Source organism: Microtus oregoni, unplaced genomic scaffold, assembly GCF_018167655.1.
Source record: "Microtus oregoni isolate MIOR12 unplaced genomic scaffold, Mior012 000001F_ref0000356, whole genome shotgun sequence".
NCBI lineage: Eukaryota > Metazoa > Chordata > Mammalia > Rodentia > Cricetidae > Microtus > Microtus oregoni.
The window spans coordinates 16,794,870-16,814,230 of record NW_024543060.1 but is presented as its reverse complement, the minus strand read 5'-3'; the positions used below and the strand labels follow the sequence as shown (position 1 = coordinate 16,814,230).

Here is a 19,361-nt window from a genome sequence, read left to right as displayed (position 1 = left end):
AATTCTCTTTTTCCTAAAACCAGGATGCAAATTGCCCGACCCTAGCCTACCCTTAACTGTCATTGTTCAGTAGGCTAAAAATCCAGCTAGGTGTGGTGGCGCACACCTTTAATCTCAGGATTCGTGGAGGCAGAGGCAGGTGGTTCTTGATGAGTTCAAGGCCAGCCTGATCTACACTGCACGCTCCAGGACGTCTGGGGCTACTTAGTAAGACCCTGCCTGTCTCCAAAAACAAACGACAAAAACCAAAAAGACCATACCTAAATCCATACCAAAATTTATTAAGAAACCCCATAGAATTAAAAAAAAATAAAAATTCGCAATTATAAAAATGAGAACACTCCTAGGATAAATTATCACTAAAATTACAACATGCTGGAGTCAGTGGGTTATTAGACTAAGAAAAGGGGGACACAAGGTCAGGGAGTGGGTAGCAAGAATGGAGGAGTCAAGGGCAGGATTTGAAATGAATAGGATCAAAACACATTATGCGAAATTCTCAAAAAATGATTAATTTTTTTTAAAAAGAAAGGAAACCTGAAAAATTCAAATACTGACATTTATTTTACTCCATGTTCTAAATAACAACAGTCCCTCTTTGGTGTTAAAAATGAGAGTCATTTGCTGTCATTTCAGAGCTGGGCGTTCTTCTAGACTATCAGCTAATAGGAAAGCACACACACACACACACACACACACACACACCCCAAAAATCACATTTGAATTTTTGTAAGCGGAAAACAGAGACTAAAAGATATAGTGAAAATTATGTCAAGGTTAAAGGCTTACCTCTACCCTCTGCTTTTTAGGTCGGAGAATCCCAGAACTAGTTCTGAGTTCTGAAAAGAGAGTATGTCCCCAGCCAGAGTGGCAAACGTCATGTGCCATTAATTGGGTCTGCTCTCAGCCGCCAATTGCCATAGTCACAGCCGTTCGGTTTTTAAGGAAAAGACAGTGCTCCAGAAGCGCATTGTGGAGGTCTTTTCATAAAAACCATCCCGTGTGCTCCATCTGCGTGTGCAATCTGCTTGTGTATTTTCAGCCAGCTTGCATGGGCAGATTAATGCGTACAATTAGAAAGCAACCTCACAGGCATTCGATAAACTGCCTTCATTATTATACTCAGGAGAGTGCCTTTGGTTGTCAATAAAAGCCTAGTTTTCTGCCTGTTAGCTAAATAATTGACAACACTAAAAATAATCAGAAGCAAATGAACAGAGTAAGGAGCAAGGTGTGAAGAAGGAACATACGAAGATGCTCCTGGGGGGATGGAGGGCGCCCATCGGCGGTGGCCTCTCCTTCATTCCCACTGCCGCTGGCTTTACAGTCCGCTCAAGTCCGCGGCGGCCCTTCCCAACACCAAAAACCCACTGCTGTCTGCATCACCCTTCAGCTTGCTGAAACTGGCAAGGTATCGACTCGGTTTTGGAGGAACTGTTTATTGGGTTTCTATTTTGCGGTCCTTCGCCTGACAGCTTCAAGAGAATCTCAATCGGGAGTAGGAGGCAGAGGGTCCGGGTTGAGGTTTGGTTAAACCTTTGCGCTGTTAGGATTCTGACAACTTTGCTAGATATTTTCCCCCACTATAATATGGTTCTAGGAAAAGGCAATAAAGACTATTCTGTAGAAGAGCCACCTTTTTCTAAGAAGTTCTCGTATTTCTAGCTATATAATGGTCATTTGTTTCTTCAGCTATTTGGTCTCCTTAATTTCTAAAGTAATTCAAAACACAATGCTCTTAAAAGAAAAAAAAATCCTTACGAATCTATACTTCTTGTGTTCCTCACTAGGCTTTAACAATCAATTTGAGATACTTCTTGGGTTTTTTTTTTTTTCTTTTTTGCCAGCCTCCCTTTTTCTAACCAGGACTTTGATGATAAGCAGGGGAAAGAGCGGGAGTGAAATGAGCATGGAATTGAATTCGACTCCGCTGATCCTCTGCGCGGTGGCTGGGAGCAAGGCCTCCTTTTCTTCTTTACATTAAAGGGTGACTGATCTTCAGCATTTAGTAAAACACAAACCCAAGGCGCTGGGGAACTCTGAAAAGACGGGAGGCTGGGTAGAACAGCCTCCAACCTTTGAAAACTCCAAGAATTTCTCCTCCTTCTTGCCCCGTCTCAAACTCAACTTCCCAGCCCCAACCTTAACTTGATAAGGAGCAGCACGCAGGGCTCGGAGTTCCGTTTCTGTTCTTGCCCGGGATTCTGACCACGGCTCTGCTCGCTCTGCTCAAGAGAGAGGCAGGCTGAGGAGCCCAGTGATCTGAGAACACTAGGGCATGCTAGACTCTAAAATGCCACACCGGTAAGCAGTTCAACATCTGAGAGAGCCCTGGGTCTGTGAATGAGGGGCGAGGGAAGACTAAGAGAACAGCAAGCGCTCGGGGAAAGCTCTGTATGATGGGGCCAGTCTAGTTTCTAGTTCTGGTGGGAGCAGTCATCTACCTTACTGACTCCACCAAATGAATCTGTGTGATTTCACCTAAAGAGGATTCCCGTAAGAAATTCCACCCCAACCCCCGGAATATCCAGGCACTTTTAAGCCATTTAGAAATTTTCTTTAGTCCTTATAATTGGCCCATTGGACAGGTATGATCACCCTTATTCTGAAGATGAAGATCAAACCAACAAAATACTCAAGTTCCAAAAGGTTTAGTATTTGAGCAAATTTTATTATTCAGGAATCATACTAGAAAAAAAAAACTACTTTGGTTTATAACCATCGACCTGGAGTATCAAAGTAATTAATAAATAATTAATAAAAATAAATCAATTCTTGACTAGAAAAAACATAATAGAGTAGGGCATAGGGGCACATGCCTTTAATCCCAGCACTTGGGAGGCAGAGGCAGGTGAATCTCTGTGAGTCTGAGGCCAGCTTGGTTTACAGAGTGAGATCCAGAACAGCCAGGGTTACACAGAGAAACCCTGTCTCAAAAAAAAAAAAAAAAAAAGTAAAACATCCCTCAGCACATGAGATAATATGACTTAGTTTAGATCCTGATTGGATATTTTACCCCAAACCCTACCCTCCTTGCACAATGCCCTGGAGATCAGCATAAGCAGAAGTAGCCTGGAATCTAACTTATTTACAGGGACAAATTCCTCAAATTGAGTCAGAATATTGCTCACCATCGGACTGCTACAGAATGCATTGATGAGATTCCCAGAGATGGTAGAACTCAGCTACATGATTACTACAGTGCCCACAATCCAGCCCTTTACATCTAACAAGTCACCATTCCATTCCCCAGAGCCCGGACTCCTAACAAGAAACCTATAAAGAAATGGAGCTCTGAGAGCGAACACTTACTGCTGATGGTGCTCTCGCCATGTGTCTCTTCTGAGGTTTTCCTGAAGTTGCCTTTTCTCCTCTAGTTTATCACTCTGAAATTAAAAATATCAAAATACAATCTGTTGTGGCAGATTTAAAAAGAATCGTGCTATTTAAGTTATCTCAAACCCCAAACCCTTGGATTGCAGTGGCCCCAGAGAGTCCAACATAGTCTCCCCTCTCCCAACCCACAAGCACTACAGGGGAGGCTTATGGTGATTCCCACCAAAGCTCCCCTCTCCCAACCTTCCGAGCTAAATTGCAGAATCAAAGTTTCACATTTTTATCTCAGCTCAGATGATAGCAACATTCATTTTTAAAAGAAGTGAGTTTGCAAAATATTCTGATAGAAACAACAAATTCCATACCAAACATGTTAAGTTAAAAATAATAATGCGCAATTAAATAGTTTATACAAAGTGTGTGTGCATGCATGTGTGTGTGTGTAGCTCACTCTACCAAAAAGATTTGTGTGTGTGTGTCGCTCTTTCTACAAAAAGATTTTCAATAACCCAATCCAACTCTCTTCTGATTTAGACACTTAAAGCTGTTGAGAAATTGAGTAGCATGTGTCTGGAGAAAGCCATGCACTTGAGTAGAAAGGGTTATTTTTTTTAATTACTTGTCTAGGGCGCTTCATGGGACTTCATGTTGATATTACTGTCACCAAGGCTCTGGCACATTTAAACCTGATTTAAATAACCCAAACCACTTGCTTTTTGCTCACTGTGACATGACTGTCATTTTTTTAACATGCCTAAGAAAAATAGAAAGCATTCTTAGACAAAAATAAAATTTAAGAAAGGGTGGAAGCAAGTTCTACAACACAGGGGAAAAGAAGTTTTCAGTGAGTCTGAAGGAGAGCCAGAAAGCTGCTGGTTTAAAAGAAAGAAATTGGATTTGCCCAAAGGAAGAGTCAGGAGGGAGAATACTAAGAACTAGAATACTAGTATTTTAAACTCTGATTCGGATCTGGCTCCGTCACTCAAAGATCAAGAGCTATTCATAGTCATTTTATAACTGTCTTTATGCACATTGATCTTTCCCACTTTGACAGGCAAAAGAGATGTTTTCCATGTTTACAAAAAATTAACCAAAACCTAGAATCCAGGAATCAGTTATGCATCAGCAATTCGACTGTTAATGAAATGGAATTTTAGGAAGGAAATGAAAGGAGAGTTTAGTCCCAAAAAAGCATCAGGTCTAGATAAAGTCCTGACTAGTGAGCCCAAACACGCTCAACTGTGATGATCTCACATCCCTGGGGTGGAGGCACCAAAATGGTGGAAGACTGCAAGCACAGTGTAAACAAAACATATTGATTAAACCAAGGTCAGGAATCTCCTTAGAGAGCACAGAGAAAGTCACACACAGCATCTAGAAACAAAAGCAGGCTTCCTTCATGGAGGTCACTCATACTGTAACTGCATTTACCCGATGAAGGTCTGTTAATCCCCTGGCAAAACCTAATTATTTTGTAAAATGGCTGGATATATGAGGATTTGAATACAATGTCTACCAATGTAGGAAAAGATTTTGATATCAGTCTAAATGTTTAGATTTAGTCAGATCACCCAAAAGTATTTGCACGAAGACAAACGCAGAAGGACACTCAGCCAGGACACTTCCACTGGCTAAGGGACCTGGATAATATCATTAAATCATATGTATGCAACAAACATTATCCAATTATATGAATATATTATATGAATTATACAATTATATGAATATTATCATATGATATACCATATTATATTTATTATATGAACAGAGAAATGCCTGTCCTGGAAAAGATATAGCCAAGAGAGAAATGAAATTTGTAGGTTTAAAAACAGCCCAGAAATGATAGATTTCACCCTGGTCCTCTTTCTTCAGCCGTTCCGACCCTGCTTTTTTTTTTTTTTTTTTTTTTTTTTTTTTTTTTTTTTAGGTGATTCACACCCTAGATAAAGTCCTGACTAGTGAGCCCAAACATGCACAACTGTGATGATCTTGCCACATCCCTGGGGCGGAGGCACCAAAATGGTGAAAGATTGCAAGCCAGCAGATTGTAAACAGGACACATTGATTAAACCAAGGTCAGGAATCTCCTTAGAGAACAGAGAGAAAGTCACACACATCATCTAGAAACAAAAGCGGGCTTTCTTCATGGAGGTCACTCATACTGTAACTGCATTTCCCCAGTTGTCCCTCTGTTCCCAGCTCACTTGCACTCCTTGGTCTTTACTTTCCAGAAGGCAGGGTGCAGACTTGTAATCCTCCTGTCTCTGCTTCCAAGTGATCGCTGGCATCAGCTCTTCTGAGGGGAGGTACTTTGGCTTTTCAGAAGTGCGTGAGAGCTAGAGGCTGTGTCCCTGGCTACTTATGAGGGATGTTTCTAAATCCGTAAACCATATAGCTCTGATCTGCAGTTACTCAAACCTTTCTGTTTAACAGGGAGATGCTGGATAATTTAGAATACTTCCACAGGAAAACACTGTGTGTTTTCCTTTGTGTCTGGTTTCCTGTTGCCCTAATTGACTTCAAACTTTCCGGTCCTCCTCGCTTTATTTACATCTCAAGCACTGGGATTCTGTGCAGGCACCACCATGCCCTCTTTAGGAGAAATTGTTAAAGTATTCAAATTTTTAAAAACTACTTTAAGGAACAAAGTCGTCAGAAAGCTTCCCTAACATGTAATCCCATACCACTGCTTCCTAGATATCTTGTTCGCTGGCCTATAAGGAATTTACAGTTTTGTAACTTGAATAGTTGGCCATAATGCTCTCCCTTTTTTCATATTAGAAAAGAAAATACCTTTGAAAGTCTCTTGAAGCTTGGACAAAAAGTGACCATTTTTCTCCCGGATCATTTTGTAGTCTAACGAATTCAGTTGCAAGGGAGACTTCAGCATTCTAGGTCTTATATCATTAAGACACACAACATTTTTAAAGGTTAATAAGTTAGGAATTGAAGTCTCTAGTATATATATATTGAGAGCATCATCGTTGTCATGGCTACATCTATACCAGACAAGTACTAGAGACAGAAGCCAAGCTTGGCTCACAAAGAAACAAGTAAAGAAAGGATCCAGAGGGCTCATTTCCCTGGTCTGATGGGCACAGCATCAATGCTTTTGAAAGCGAAAACTCTATCTTGTTCACATAATTATTAAAAGCAGTCCATGGACTCACATTTCAAATCAAAGACTAAAGAGAAGGATTTCAGGAAACTGTCCATGACGCTTGGGGTGGAGCGGTTGAAAGTAACTGAGAGGAGAACAATGGGATTTTGTTAAGATGAGAAAAGTAAGTAAAAGTCTATCCTGAGCATAGAAACAAAACTACAAAATAGTAAAGAAAGGAAGAGGCTTAGCCAGTGAAAAAACAAGGTCCCCAAGGGGATTAGAGAGAGAAGGAGATGATGAGTGCAGACGGAAGATTCCGCATAGCCTCAAGAAGAGACACTTTCTTATTCCTCTTAAGATGGTTTGGAGACAGGAGTAATAAGAACTAGGCATCGTAATGCAAGCCTATAGTCGAGCAATCAAGAGACTGAGGCAGCAAAATCAACAGTTCAAAGATAGTTTGGGCTATGTAGTAAAACTGTCTAAACAAAACAAAATAAGAAAGGAGAGTGAAGGAAAAAGAAGAGGAGGAAGAGGAAGGAGGGAAAGAGAGGGGGAGGGAGGGAGGAAGGGAGGGAAGAAAAAGTAGAAAAGCAACAAAAAGTAAAGTAATAGAAAAACATAGTCACAGACTGATGTCCCTTAGTTCTATGAAATAGTAGAGGGACAGCCTACTTTGAAATTGAACAAAAAAAAAAGAAAACGAGCAAAGATCTTGGTGATTAGGGCCTAGCATACAAAGAAAAACTACTGGATATTGGTCAATGTTAACATTTTAGCTGAACTAGAAGCCTGGAAATGAGACATGGGCAAGAATGCCAAGTGTGTTTTCTCTCCAACAGTTTCACTGTTGTGGGCTTAACAGATGCGAATCATTGGCCCCATCAATCATCTGGTGATAAATAACAGTAAGCCTTTCCTTCCTTGCTTGCAAGAAGGTGACAGACTAAAATCAAATGAAATGAAAGACTATTAGAGCATTTCTATAAACTTATAATTAGGGTAGGGCGCCTTCACAAAAGGCTGAGAGGGAGGGGTGGGCATGGTGGCACATGCCTTTAATCCTAGCATATGGAAGGCAGAGGCAGAGAGGTCTATAGAGTGAATTCCAGGTCAGTAAGGGCAGCACAGTGAAACAAAAATAAATAAATAAATAAATAAATAAATAAATAAATAAAAGCAAAGAGCTAGTCATTGTGCTGAAGACTTTGTGCATTTACCCTTTGTTTCTCCTATTCTTATTATTGTACCCATTTTATAATGAAGGCAAATGGATCCCAGGGAAGCTAAAAGCCTACATTCTTAATGGCTTTGTTCCAGGGATGCCATTTCTCGCTTCAACATTATGGGATTCATTAATGAAAACATTTCAATATCCAAAGACATAACACCTGTACCAATGCCAGCCCAAAGAGGTGCAGAGTGTAAGAACCTTACTTCTCAGAAACCTGCTGTGGCTTGAAAGTTTATGGAATTTGAAATATTTCCCAGTTAATATCAATGTTGATTTTTGTCCTTAAAGCCATTAGTCCTTGCTGCTATTTTCCTTATGGAACTAGGAAGCAACAAGTATGATGCCCTAAAAATAAGCACATTGAATGCATTTACATCTAATCTGCATAATTCATATTCCACTGCTTTGTTCCTACAGCATTGAGCTGCATTCAAATTAACTATGGTTCTTGGGGTCTCTGCAAAAGCACAATGACTTCACTTGCTACAAGTGACTTTGTAGCCCCAGCTTGAGGATCAAGGAAAGGTTTTAGATGCTGCTTGAATCTCTAGCTGTTTTTAATACTTTCCTAAGTTATGATGATACAGGGAGATGGGAATAACTAGATGGAAGAATCTGGAAAAGATATAGCATTGTAAACTATTTCAAAAATAAATAGATAGCAGAGTAAAATGAATTCAAGGGGTATGGAAGGTCTTTGACACGAAGGTTGAAGGTTTTCATTTTTCACTTTTGTGAATATCGTGGAAGTATGGAAAAATCAAATGAGCAATTCATAAATATGATTATGTACAGGGTGTGATGGATGCTTATTCTCAGAACATTCAATTTAGCTGGAAAGATTATTGTGGTGCCCTATGAAAACCTATTACTGTAGTATGTAGATATGAAGTTGTCATTTGAAGGCTGATAAATGGAAAGCTTGGTCTCCACGGCAAGCAGTGGTCACTGTTGGGGCTCTGAAGAAGTGACTGGTCCGTGAGGACTTCAATCCATTGATGTACTAACAAGTTACAATAAGAAAGACACCTTGCAGGTATCTTAAGGACTGGCCAGCCTCCTGGTGGTGGTAGCTTCTTGTCTTTGCTTTGGCTCAGACTTCTTGGGCAGTAGCTGCCTGCCGGGGGCGGGGGCGAGCAGGGGAGGCAGAGTTGTGTAGACTGGTGTCCGTGCAGGCATTTGCTGTGCATTTTAAAGACTAAGTGCTCCATAAGCATAGTCATTATTACTCCTTCCAGCCATTATCACACTGGCAATGTGGAATATGTCACTTCTAGATAGCTAATATCCACTCTTCTGTCTGACACGAGCTACTAAACAGGCAGAAATAGCCGTGAACAGCCACAGATTCATATTCAACAGAAATATTTCACCATGTTCAACTGGTGACAGCAAATCAGTCAGATAAATCGAGGCCCATTTAGATCAACATTCCACAGATTTCCATGTTCATGGGAATCAACTCAGGGAACGCCGCAGGAATCAGCTCGCAGTAGGTCCAAGGTAAGCTCAATAGTGGGCACATGAGCAAAGCCCAAGTAATGCCAGTTCTTCTCACTCCCCTTTCCATGAAAACGGTTAGGAAGCTGGTCCCTCTAATCACTTTCAAATTGATATCATAATTATCAATTTAGAAAGGTTAATACAACGGATAGGTCAGTGTCTAAAGACCACCACGGCTCTACGGTGGTGGCATGACTCGGAAAGCAGAATCAGTGCTTCCACCCAGTGTTAAAGAACAGTTTCACCCACACAGGAAGAGTGTGTGCTATTGAGCCATGAAAAATGAACTGTAAGCAGCCCACCCACAAGCCAGCCGACGATGAGGACTCAATGGCACCAGACATGAGTTAGACGAGAGCCCGCAACAACAACAACAACAACAACATCTTCAGGTTCCATGAGCCTTTAATCCAGTTTCTGGTGTGTTTTGTCTTGATCCCACTCGAACACGCGGGCAGACTGTGTGAGACATGTTCCACCCACTACAATCACAGACCAAAGCGCCAGCTCTTCAAGTTGGGGAGAGGAAGAGAAAGTGATGAAGAGCAGAGGTGTGGTCGAGACAGAAGTACAGGCGAAAGAGGAGGAGAAAAGGCGGCTTCAGTCCAGCTCTTTGTGTAATGGATAGCCACCTGGTAATGGACCAGTGGATCAAAATTTGGAAATAAACTAACTGCGCTTTGTGCACACGCCCATCATTTTATGACAGTTTTATGTGCAAGTCCTGGCTCCCTGCCACCTGCGTCTCTATGGCAACAAGTTGCTCTTGGACTTCACAGAGGTGGTACTTGTAGAATCATTTCACAGGAAGACTTTTGAGAAAGTTGGGAGCCTACCCAAGGTCAGAAAACAATGCTACTTTCCACAGATGACTAGATTGTTCCCAGGCAAGAAGAGAATTCCTACAGGAAGGAGGAAACCTGCACTCCTGACCAGTGTTCCATAAACCATTTGCTTTTGGCTTCCTTAACTGCTTTTAAAAGAATCCATTATAGCTAGGTGTGATGGTGCATGCCTTTAATTATAGCACTCAAGAGGCAAAGGTAGGTCATTTCTGTGGTTTGAGGGTAGGAAGGGCAACATAGTGAGACTTTGTCTCAAAATGAATAAACAAACAAATAAAAAAGTCTGATTGTTTAAAATGAAGTTTAAATTTTAAACGATATTTAATCTTTAAAAGAAAACAGGAGGGGAGATAAAAGAGGGGAGAAGAAGAAAATTGAAAGGGAGAAAGAGGGAGGTGATGAAAGGAAGAGAAAGAGGGGAAGGGAGGAAGAGAGAAAAACAAGCAAGCTACAGTTGTGTTTCTAAGACACATCTGCAACAGATGTCACGCAGGCTTCTCAGAACCAGGAATCAGCTTTCTGCTCCCCAACACTAAGCTGAAGGCGTAAGTCACAAACAATGCCACACCAGTTTGGAATTATGATTAATAGGGTGGTATTTATTTAAAGGGGAAAAAACTTACAGATCACTGTCCCAGGCAACAGCCCTCTACGCAACCAGGAAGGGAGTCTAGTCACCTGCAGAGCAGGAAGTGAAGAGAGAGAGGAGAGGGAAGTGGCCGCTTTTTTAAAGAGAGAGAGACCACGCCCCAATGGGCTGGTATCTCAGCAGCTATAGGCTGGAGGAACAGGAGGACCTCCCGCAACACTAGGCCTCACCTCTTTTCAGACCTTTGTGGAAGAGGAGGGGCTTATACCATCTCTATATTGTTTCTTGTTCTCTAACAAACAAGCCGTTGTAACAGCTTTCTCCCAACCTCAGGATGCTACATCAAAACTAAAAGCACGGTTGTCAGGTTGAGAGGGCCCGACATCACTGATCCTAAAAGACCAGCGGATGCTCTTCCTCTCAGGGTAAGAGGGCTGCATTCACCCTCACCGTGCTCACCCTGGAAACTCTACCTTTGGAGAGAAATAAAGCAGTGGGCCACTGACTGTCTCTCTCTCTCACACACTTGTTGCTTTGCCTTCAAGAGGTAACACAGATGGTGGGTGTGGTGACTCAGAAACCCAGCCCTGAGGCCACCATGTTGGGATGTGAAACCCAGTGATTCTAATCAGAGCTGTGGGTTGCTGGGCACCTTCCCTTTCCTCTCTCTGTCATTTCTTCATTTGCGCAATTGGGTAATAGCCACGTTCTCAGATCACAGGGAGGGCTAAATGAGTACTGCCTGCCCAGTGTCTAGAAGAGAGCCTGACCTCAGCTAACCACGCCCCCACCTGCTTACCTTCTCCCTCTGGATTGCCTTCATTTGTTGGAGCTCAGCTTCCTCAGCTTCCTTCCTAAGTCGTATAGATTCATCTCTCTTTAGCTAAATTGTATTGAGATGACAGAGGAAAAAAAAACAGTTACCATTTTTCAGTCTGAACTCTGGAACACAAAATTATGATGAAAGGCAAATTGCAGTATTGTTTGTGTTATACCTCACCATGATTATAGGCTGTTACTTTAAGCCACTCAGAGACTGGCCAGGCCGCATCCTGCCTGAGAATCTCAGTGTTTCTTCATGAGGCTGTCTGTCTGTCTATCTATATCTCGAGTACATTCTCTCTCTCTCTCTCTCTCTCTCTCTCTCTCTCTCTCTTGCTCTCTTGCTCTGTCTTGCTCTCATTTTCATTCTGTGTGTGTGTGTGTGTGCGTGTATATGTGTGTGCGTGTGTGCGTGTGTGTGTGTGTTTGTGTGTGTTTGTGTATGTATGTGTGTGTGTGCGTATGTGTGTGTATGTGTGTGTATGTGTGTGAGTGTGTGTGTGTTTGTGTGTGTATATGTGTGCGTGTGTGTATGTGTGTGTGTGCGTGTGTGTATGTGTGTGTGTGTGTGTGCGTGTGTGTATGTGTGTATGTGTGTGTGTGTATGTGTGTATGTGTGTATGTGTGTGTGTATGTGTGTATGTGTGTGTGTATGTGTGTGTGTATGTGTGTGTGTATGTGTGTGTGTATGTGTGTGTGTGTCTGTATCCATCCATGCACACGGGAGGAGAAAGCTGATAGTTTCCTAATTTTCTGAATTATAAAAATCATAATATTTATTGTAAAAAAATCACTGGCTGTCTTAAATCATTTTTTGTACTGCTTGGAATAAACAAAACCATATTCTGGGCATGAAAACAGTACTCTTAAACTATAATTAATACATAGCTAATTCAAAGGACTACCTTAAACCAAAGGTCATGCTTAGTATGTGTGACTTGGGTAAGAATTCTAGCTACTTTTTACTTCTCTCTTTCCGGCACTTTTTTTTTTATTTGGAGAATTATATCTTGCAATTGATTTGAAGGTTTTATATCTTGGGTCCCTGTGTTATTTCATGGTTATGTGGAAATGTTGGTACTGAAATTTGTTGCTGAATTAAACTAGAAGGAATGGATTCTGACCTTTTGCTGGTATTTAGATCGCATCTGTTGGAGCTGTTGTTTCTGCCTGACTTCAGACTCAGACTGGCTTCCACCTAATGAAAATAAATAATAAATACATAAGCCATGGAGGTAACACAGGAGCATTGAGCTGAAATGCCAGCTGCCGAGTGCTAATTAATGTGTGGGAAGTCGGCGGTGGGAGTCTAACAGCTTCATACCCCTGGACATGAGAACACAGCCAAAGGTCTCTGAGCTGTGGTCCCTTGAAAGATAACAGGTGGGTGGAAAGATGAGGCCTTCTTCTTTAAAGGATGATAATGCTAGGGTTTTCAATCAGTGAATGTGAAAGGTCTTGCCTAGCTTGAAACCGTATCTGAAGGGCTGCACTAGACATTAAGCAATACGCTTGTACTGAGAATTCCGGAACATTCCTCCTGCTTCAGTATGACCATTCCTTACCTCAATAAAGACAATGACCAATAATGTGTCATTTCTTTTCTCCTCCTTCCTCTACTGCCCTGTGTTCAAGGGAACCTCTGAAATCCTCAGGATTCTCAACACTGCAGACATATGGACTCTCTCTAAATCACGTTTCTCTCAGTATTTTTGTTAGTTCTTGGAGTGTTTCATACGATCTGTTTGAGTCGTATTCATCCCCCCCCCCTTTCCCCAAATCTTCACAGATACACCCATCTTCTCTACCCACTCAACATGGCATCCTACTTAATTTTTAAATTCTTCGAGACCAATTTGGGCTGCCCTTATATTCTTGGGTGCGTGGTCACTCACTAGAGAGCAGTCAACATACGAACGAGTACATGCTTAGAGAACACCCCCCCCCCCCGCGCCCACCTCCCAGCAGCTAACAATTGCTAGTGGCTCCATGGTGAGGGCAGAATTGTGTGCCTAACTCCCCTCTCCATACTGATACTTGATCGGGTATTGTGAAATATTATTTTAACTATGTAAAGATGCGTTATTTTTCTGCTGCCTTTGTTAGTGATGTACAGATGTGTTGCATTTTCTCATGCTGCGTTTGTTTAATCATGTAAAGATGTGTTGCATCTATTTCACCTTGCCTGACTAAGGCACCTGGTTGGTCTAATAAAAAGCTGAATGACCAATAGGGAGGAGAGGGATAGGTGGGACTGGCAGACAGAGAGAATAAATGGGAGAGAAGGAGAGAAGGGGGAGGAGAGAACAAGGGAGACAGAGAGAGACCTACCCCAGATCAGAAGCCAGGCAGCCACCAGTCAGACTGAGAAATAGGAAAGAGGACAGTAAGAAAGTGGGGGGGGGGAGGAAGGGAGGGGTAAAAGTCCCAAAGCAAAGTATAGATAAAGAGAAATAGATTAAAATAAGAGTTAAGATAAGGCTGGGCATTCATAACTACTAATAAGCCTCTGTGTCATGATTTGGGAGCTGGTTGGTGACCCAAAAGAGAAACCCTGGTAGTACAGTCTGGATTGGACTTACAAAGGTCTTGTATATACTGTCCTGACCTCTTTGAGTTTGTGTGTGCAGCTTCACTGCTGTGTCCAGAAAATAATGTTTGCTTGTAGTTATCCACAGAGTTCAATTCTTATGCTCTTTCTGCCTCCTCTTCTGCAATGATCTCTGAGCCTTGGGAGGAGTGCGGTATATCTTCCCTTTAGGGCAGAGTACTCTGAAATCATTTATTCTAGTCCTTTAGTCTTAAAGTATAATGAAAATATGCTAGCTAGGAATCGCTAGTTCATCATGCCATTTACTGCCTATTTATTTGTTTGTTTGTTTTCGTATTCAAGACAAAAACAAAGACTTCTAATGATTTGTTTGCTCTCACTATTAAACCAGAATTATCTGGGGCCAGAAAGCATCGCTTAGTGACCTCTCAGTGTTTATACAAGGTTGGTCTTTACATTGAAAGGACTCCTTTCTTGGAATAGAGAGATGGCTCAGTAGTTAAGAGCCCTGGCTGTTGCTGCAGAGGATGTGGGTTCTGCTCCAAGTACCCACACCACAGCCAACAGCTGGCTGGCTATAACTCCAATTCCGGGAGATCTGAACCCCACTTCTGACCTCCACAGGTTTCACACACACGTGGTGGTGCACAATCATACGTGCCTGCAGAACACCCATACACATAAAAATAAAGTTTCTTTTTAAAAAGAAAGACTTCTTTGCCTTGGTGATAATTCTCTGGTGATTCGATGGCTAAGTGTCAACACTCCTTAATGTCACTGTCACAGAAGTTACAGGAAAAAAACTCGCGTTTACTGAGGTTTTTAAAATTGATCTGATAAAGACACTGAAGGTGGTTTCCTTCTGAGCTCTGCAAGGCCAGTTTGATCAAACCCTTCTGTTACTGCTAGGGAAGATGGAAAAGAATTAGGAACAAGGACACTTTATAGTCTTTGTTACATTAGTCTCTGTATCTCTGATAATCTTTCCAATATTTTAAGTGATACACAGGTGATAAATTAAGAATTAAGAAAAATGGAGGAAGCCAAAGGTTTAATTTTTTTCTAAACTTATTTTAAGGGCTAATACATTTCATAATTTTCTCTCTCCAAACAAAGACCCATCCTGTCTAGTTCTCAAGACTTCTGTACTGGCTGGTTTTGTGTGTCAACTTGACACAAGCTAGTATCGTCAGAGAAAAAGGAGCTTCAGTTGAGGAAATGCCTCCATGAGATCCAGCTTTACATTTTCTCAATTAGTGATCAATGGGGAGGTGCCAGCCCTGGGATGGTGGTCTTGGGTCCTACAAGAAAGCAGGCTGAAGTCAGGTGGTGGTGTCACATGCCTTTAATCCCAGAACTAGGTAGGCAGAGGCAGGCAGATCTCTATGAGTTTGAGGTCAACCTGGTCTATAAGGCAAGTTCCAAAACGGTCAGGAGTGTCACACAAAGAAACCCTGTCTCAAAAAAAAAAAAGCAAAACAAAACCAAACAAACAAACAAAACCTGGCTGAGTAGGCAGGGGAAGCAAGCCAGTAAGCAGCACCCCTCCCTAGCCCCTGCATTAGCTCCTGCCTCCAGGTTCCCACCCTACTTGAGTTCCTGTCCTGACTTCCTTTGGTGAGGAGCAGCAATGTGGAAATGTAAGCTAAATAAATCCTTTCCTCTCCAACTTGCTTTTTGTTCAAGGTGTTTTTTTGTTTTGTTTTGTAGCATTAAAAACCCTAACTCGAACAACTTCATAGAGCAGACAGGCACACACTGAGATCTTGCTCATTTTCTGTGTAGGCTACAAAATAACAGGTACCAAGTTCTCCAAACTCCAAAGTGAGGAGGAACCAAGCCCCCAGAGAAAGATCCAGAAGAAAGAATCAGCTTTAGAAACCCCTTCAGGCTGTAAAAGAGTTTGCATGGGGCAGGATGCAAGCAGAGCAAAGATGACTTTCTACGTTCCAACTCCTCTGTGTTTGTGTTTGAGAAAGAAACGTTTCATGCTAAGATGATGGAGGGGCTTAATGAAAATCACCATCAGCATACACTACTGGGAGCAAAGAAGACGCTGAGAAACTGAGCCTCAAGGCATAAGTCCACAGTCAGATAGGTCCTCAAGAAGACGCGGCTGATGCTGACCACAGAGTCGCAAGCCTGCAATCCCAATCCTAGGGAGATAGGGGCAAGATGTTCATGGGCTGAAGACTAGCCTGGACCACGAGACTCCGTCTCAGAGAAAGAAGCGGCTGCATCTCGGATGGCCTGTCTTCCTGAGCTGCAGGAGAAAGGATGGGACAGTGTTGTCTTCACCTCTACTGTGGATCTTATGAAAGAGTACACAACAAAAGTCATCCTGGAGGTGACCAAGCCTGGCCCATGCCTAGCACTGAGCACTGATTACTGTGAACAAGACTATCTCAAAAGACAAAGCGGGGGGGGGGGGGGGGGGACGTACAATTTCTTATTTTTCATATGATGGGAAAGACTGCTCAGGAGGATGGGTTTGGACTGGGTTCCTCAAATCTGGCTTATTCTGCTAAAGGTAAATATTCTATTTAGTTCTATAGTTCTATTACTTTCGCTCATTAAGAGATTTCCAAATTACGTTGCTTTTTTCCTTAAATCTTTAGGGCTATTATGACAGTGGGTGGCTTCGACAAGGTATCTTTATATTAACTGGTACTGTGCCAAAACTTTATCTTTGGCTGTGAAGAGAAGTCAAGACAGCAAGCAAATGACTCCAATTGGAGGGGGGGGCTATCCCCTCTAGAGGTCTGTAACCCCATGCTGAGGGTCTTGACAACCCATCACACTGGCGGCACCTGCTCTGCCAACTCAAATACCTCCAACCCTAGCAGGAAAACCCAAGAGGCATCTATCTTTATACCCACAGCTGGGTCCCCAGCTCGCTCTCATTTTGCTTTCCCGATTGACTCTCCCTTCATTTTTGTCACATTAGCATCTAAGTGCCAGGATGAACGTGCTGTCGTGGCTTCTCCCCACGTCCCGACTGTGCTGTGACAGGGCCCATGCAGCGCCCCAGGTAAGCTTTCTTCAGAGCTGATCATCTAAGAGGCTCTAAATTATTTGCCAATTAAGCCATCACTTTTTTCTCACACAACTGTGGCAGACGCGTTTGCTCCTTTGCCGAAAGCCAGGAACAACAACCTCCCTGCACATTTAAATGTCTCGTGTCAGGTGTCTCCCATCTCCGGGGGTGCACCCACAGAACAAGTCTTTGCGTATGAAGGAAGGCAGATGAGGCGGGCCTTCACGTGTGAAGGAAGGCAGCAGATGAGGCAGGCCTTCACGTGTGAAGAAAGGCAGGATCTGCGAGGGACCCTGACTACTGGCTCCTCCGGCTTTCCGGCTTTCCGGCTTTCCGTTTGCCACTTACCCAGCCGTTGCGGCACCGAGTAGACCGGTTTTGCCCTGTTCTGCTGTTTCCACTTCTCCAGGTCTGCCAGTTCTTTCTCAGCAACTAACCAGGTGAGAAATAGCAAGTTATCGATGTTAGAATTTGCAAAGAAACCTGGTCATTCCAAAACATCAAAACTACTAGCAAAGAGCAATGAGTTTCCAGAATGGGAAGACAAGATGTCCAAGAAAAGATGGTAACTCTCATCGCCCCCGTCCCCAGGAATACTGGGCCCACCCCATGGCATTTACCAAGTGTCTGCCCAGAAGGCGCAAATTTGAACAGCAGCTAAACTCCTCCTAACACAGAGAAATATAGTTTTCCCTCTAATGCCGACATCCTTAAAACTTCGTGAATTATTTCTAAAGATGTTCTATAGCAAATGTGTACAAAAACTAGAATATTCATATGTCAATAAGATCCAGGTAAATATACATCCCCAAAGAATTCTGGTGCCTATATTTGCTTTATTTTTAATGTTTCCCAAGCTGGCTGCAGCTCTGAGGAGGGAGGCTCGGCCCTGGCACCACTGCTCTGAGTCTTGGTATTCTTCATTGACCAAATGTTCAGAGCTTGAGACAGCAGGGGGCGCCCGGGAGGTTTGGTCTGTGGCTCCAGCAAGTAACCTAATCTCTCAGACTGTATTGTCCCAAAAGACCATTAATAAAAAACTTCAAAACAGTCGAAGAAAAGTTCTGAAACACTCACAAACCCCAGATAATTTTGACTCTTAAATCCCTGTTAGAAATTTGAACTGGACGCCTGAAAGATGTTGGAACCTCGGGGTTCTGTTGGGTAAATGTCTGAGGTTCCCACGGTCACGGCAGATCACTGTCATTTGTTATACTGACTCATCAACCGCCAAGGTTGGTGCTCGTCTAGTGTGGTCCCTTGAGATAACTACTTTCCTGGCTGTGCCACTGTGCCCTCATCGGTCACTGAATCCCCTACCAATCACCTAATGAAGGAGAGCACAGACTTCCCAGAGTTAGCTGCACAGCCTGCCGTGCACAGGAACACAATGTACTTGTGACCTAAATGAGTGTTCTCTCTCCTGGCAACTAAGAAGCAGCATTTGTATTTACTGTGCCTCGGCTCAACCTGCGGCTCATGCCCGAAGTACAAAAACACAGAAAAGCTTAAGATGTTGTCCCTGCCCTCCAGGTTATTGTCTAGAACAAAAAAAGTGATGATACAGATAAAACCACAGAGGGCAGATGGATGGTTACAGAGGTTTGGGAATACAGAGGCTAATGGGAAAAGGAAGGATGGGACGTATCAGAAAAGGCATAAATTAGCTTACGACCTTGTCTGTTTCAAAAGTATTCTTGGTATTATTAAAATATCACCAACTTGCTTGATAAAGCAGGGACCAGATGCAAATAGTAACAACAGGTGTGACGTTCTTTTAAACCCAAGAAAAATCTAAAACTTACACTCACTCTTTCCATGATTCCTGTCACTAATGTAGAGAAACAAATTTAGAAGTGTTAACAATAGAATAATTGCTCAAGCATAATTAAAACTGCTAAAGGTTTTTTAAGACCTTGGTGAGATCCAATGAATCTCTCTAAATCAGAAAATAAAAATACTTTAAAAAAAATTATAAGGCAAATGAGAAGCACTCTGAGTCTTGGTTGAATACGTGTGCATACCTCTCTGCATCTTCTGCCTGCGGCTCTCATTCGGTGCAATCAGGGTGTACGTGCCTGCGCTGGGAGGAAGAGGACAACAGGGGTTACCATCATGACAGATTTCTAAGGCGTCTAAGTCACCAGCCCATCTTCCTCCTAACACCATCAGACATCAGCCCATCAGCCCATCTTCCTTTTAATACCATCAGACATCAGCCCATGTTCCTTCTAATACCATCAGACATCAGCCCATCAGCCCATCTTCCTCCCAACACCATCAGACAGGTACTGGGGAAGATAGCCTTTCCTAGGAGCTTGCTCTGTCCTCTGGTGCCTTC

The 19,361-nt window shown here is 42.6% G+C and overlaps 1 protein-coding gene across 1 annotated transcript in view; it reads right to left on the bottom strand.

Moving 5' to 3' along the window:
- The window catches only part of Epsti1 (epithelial stromal interaction 1), a 99,679-nt gene that overhangs the window by 60,143 nt on the left and 20,175 nt on the right, over nt 1-19,361 (bottom strand). Inside the window, exons 2-6 of the mRNA XM_041672891.1 lie at nt 19,045-19,103; nt 17,369-17,452; nt 12,557-12,630; nt 11,410-11,493; nt 3,313-3,386 (exon numbers count right to left, since the gene is read on the bottom strand). Of these exons, the coding sequence (XP_041528825.1) occupies nt 3,313-3,386; nt 11,410-11,493; nt 12,557-12,630; nt 17,369-17,452; nt 19,045-19,103 (375 nt within the window). The remainder of the gene's footprint in view (nt 1-3,312; nt 3,387-11,409; nt 11,494-12,556; nt 12,631-17,368; nt 17,453-19,044; nt 19,104-19,361) is intronic.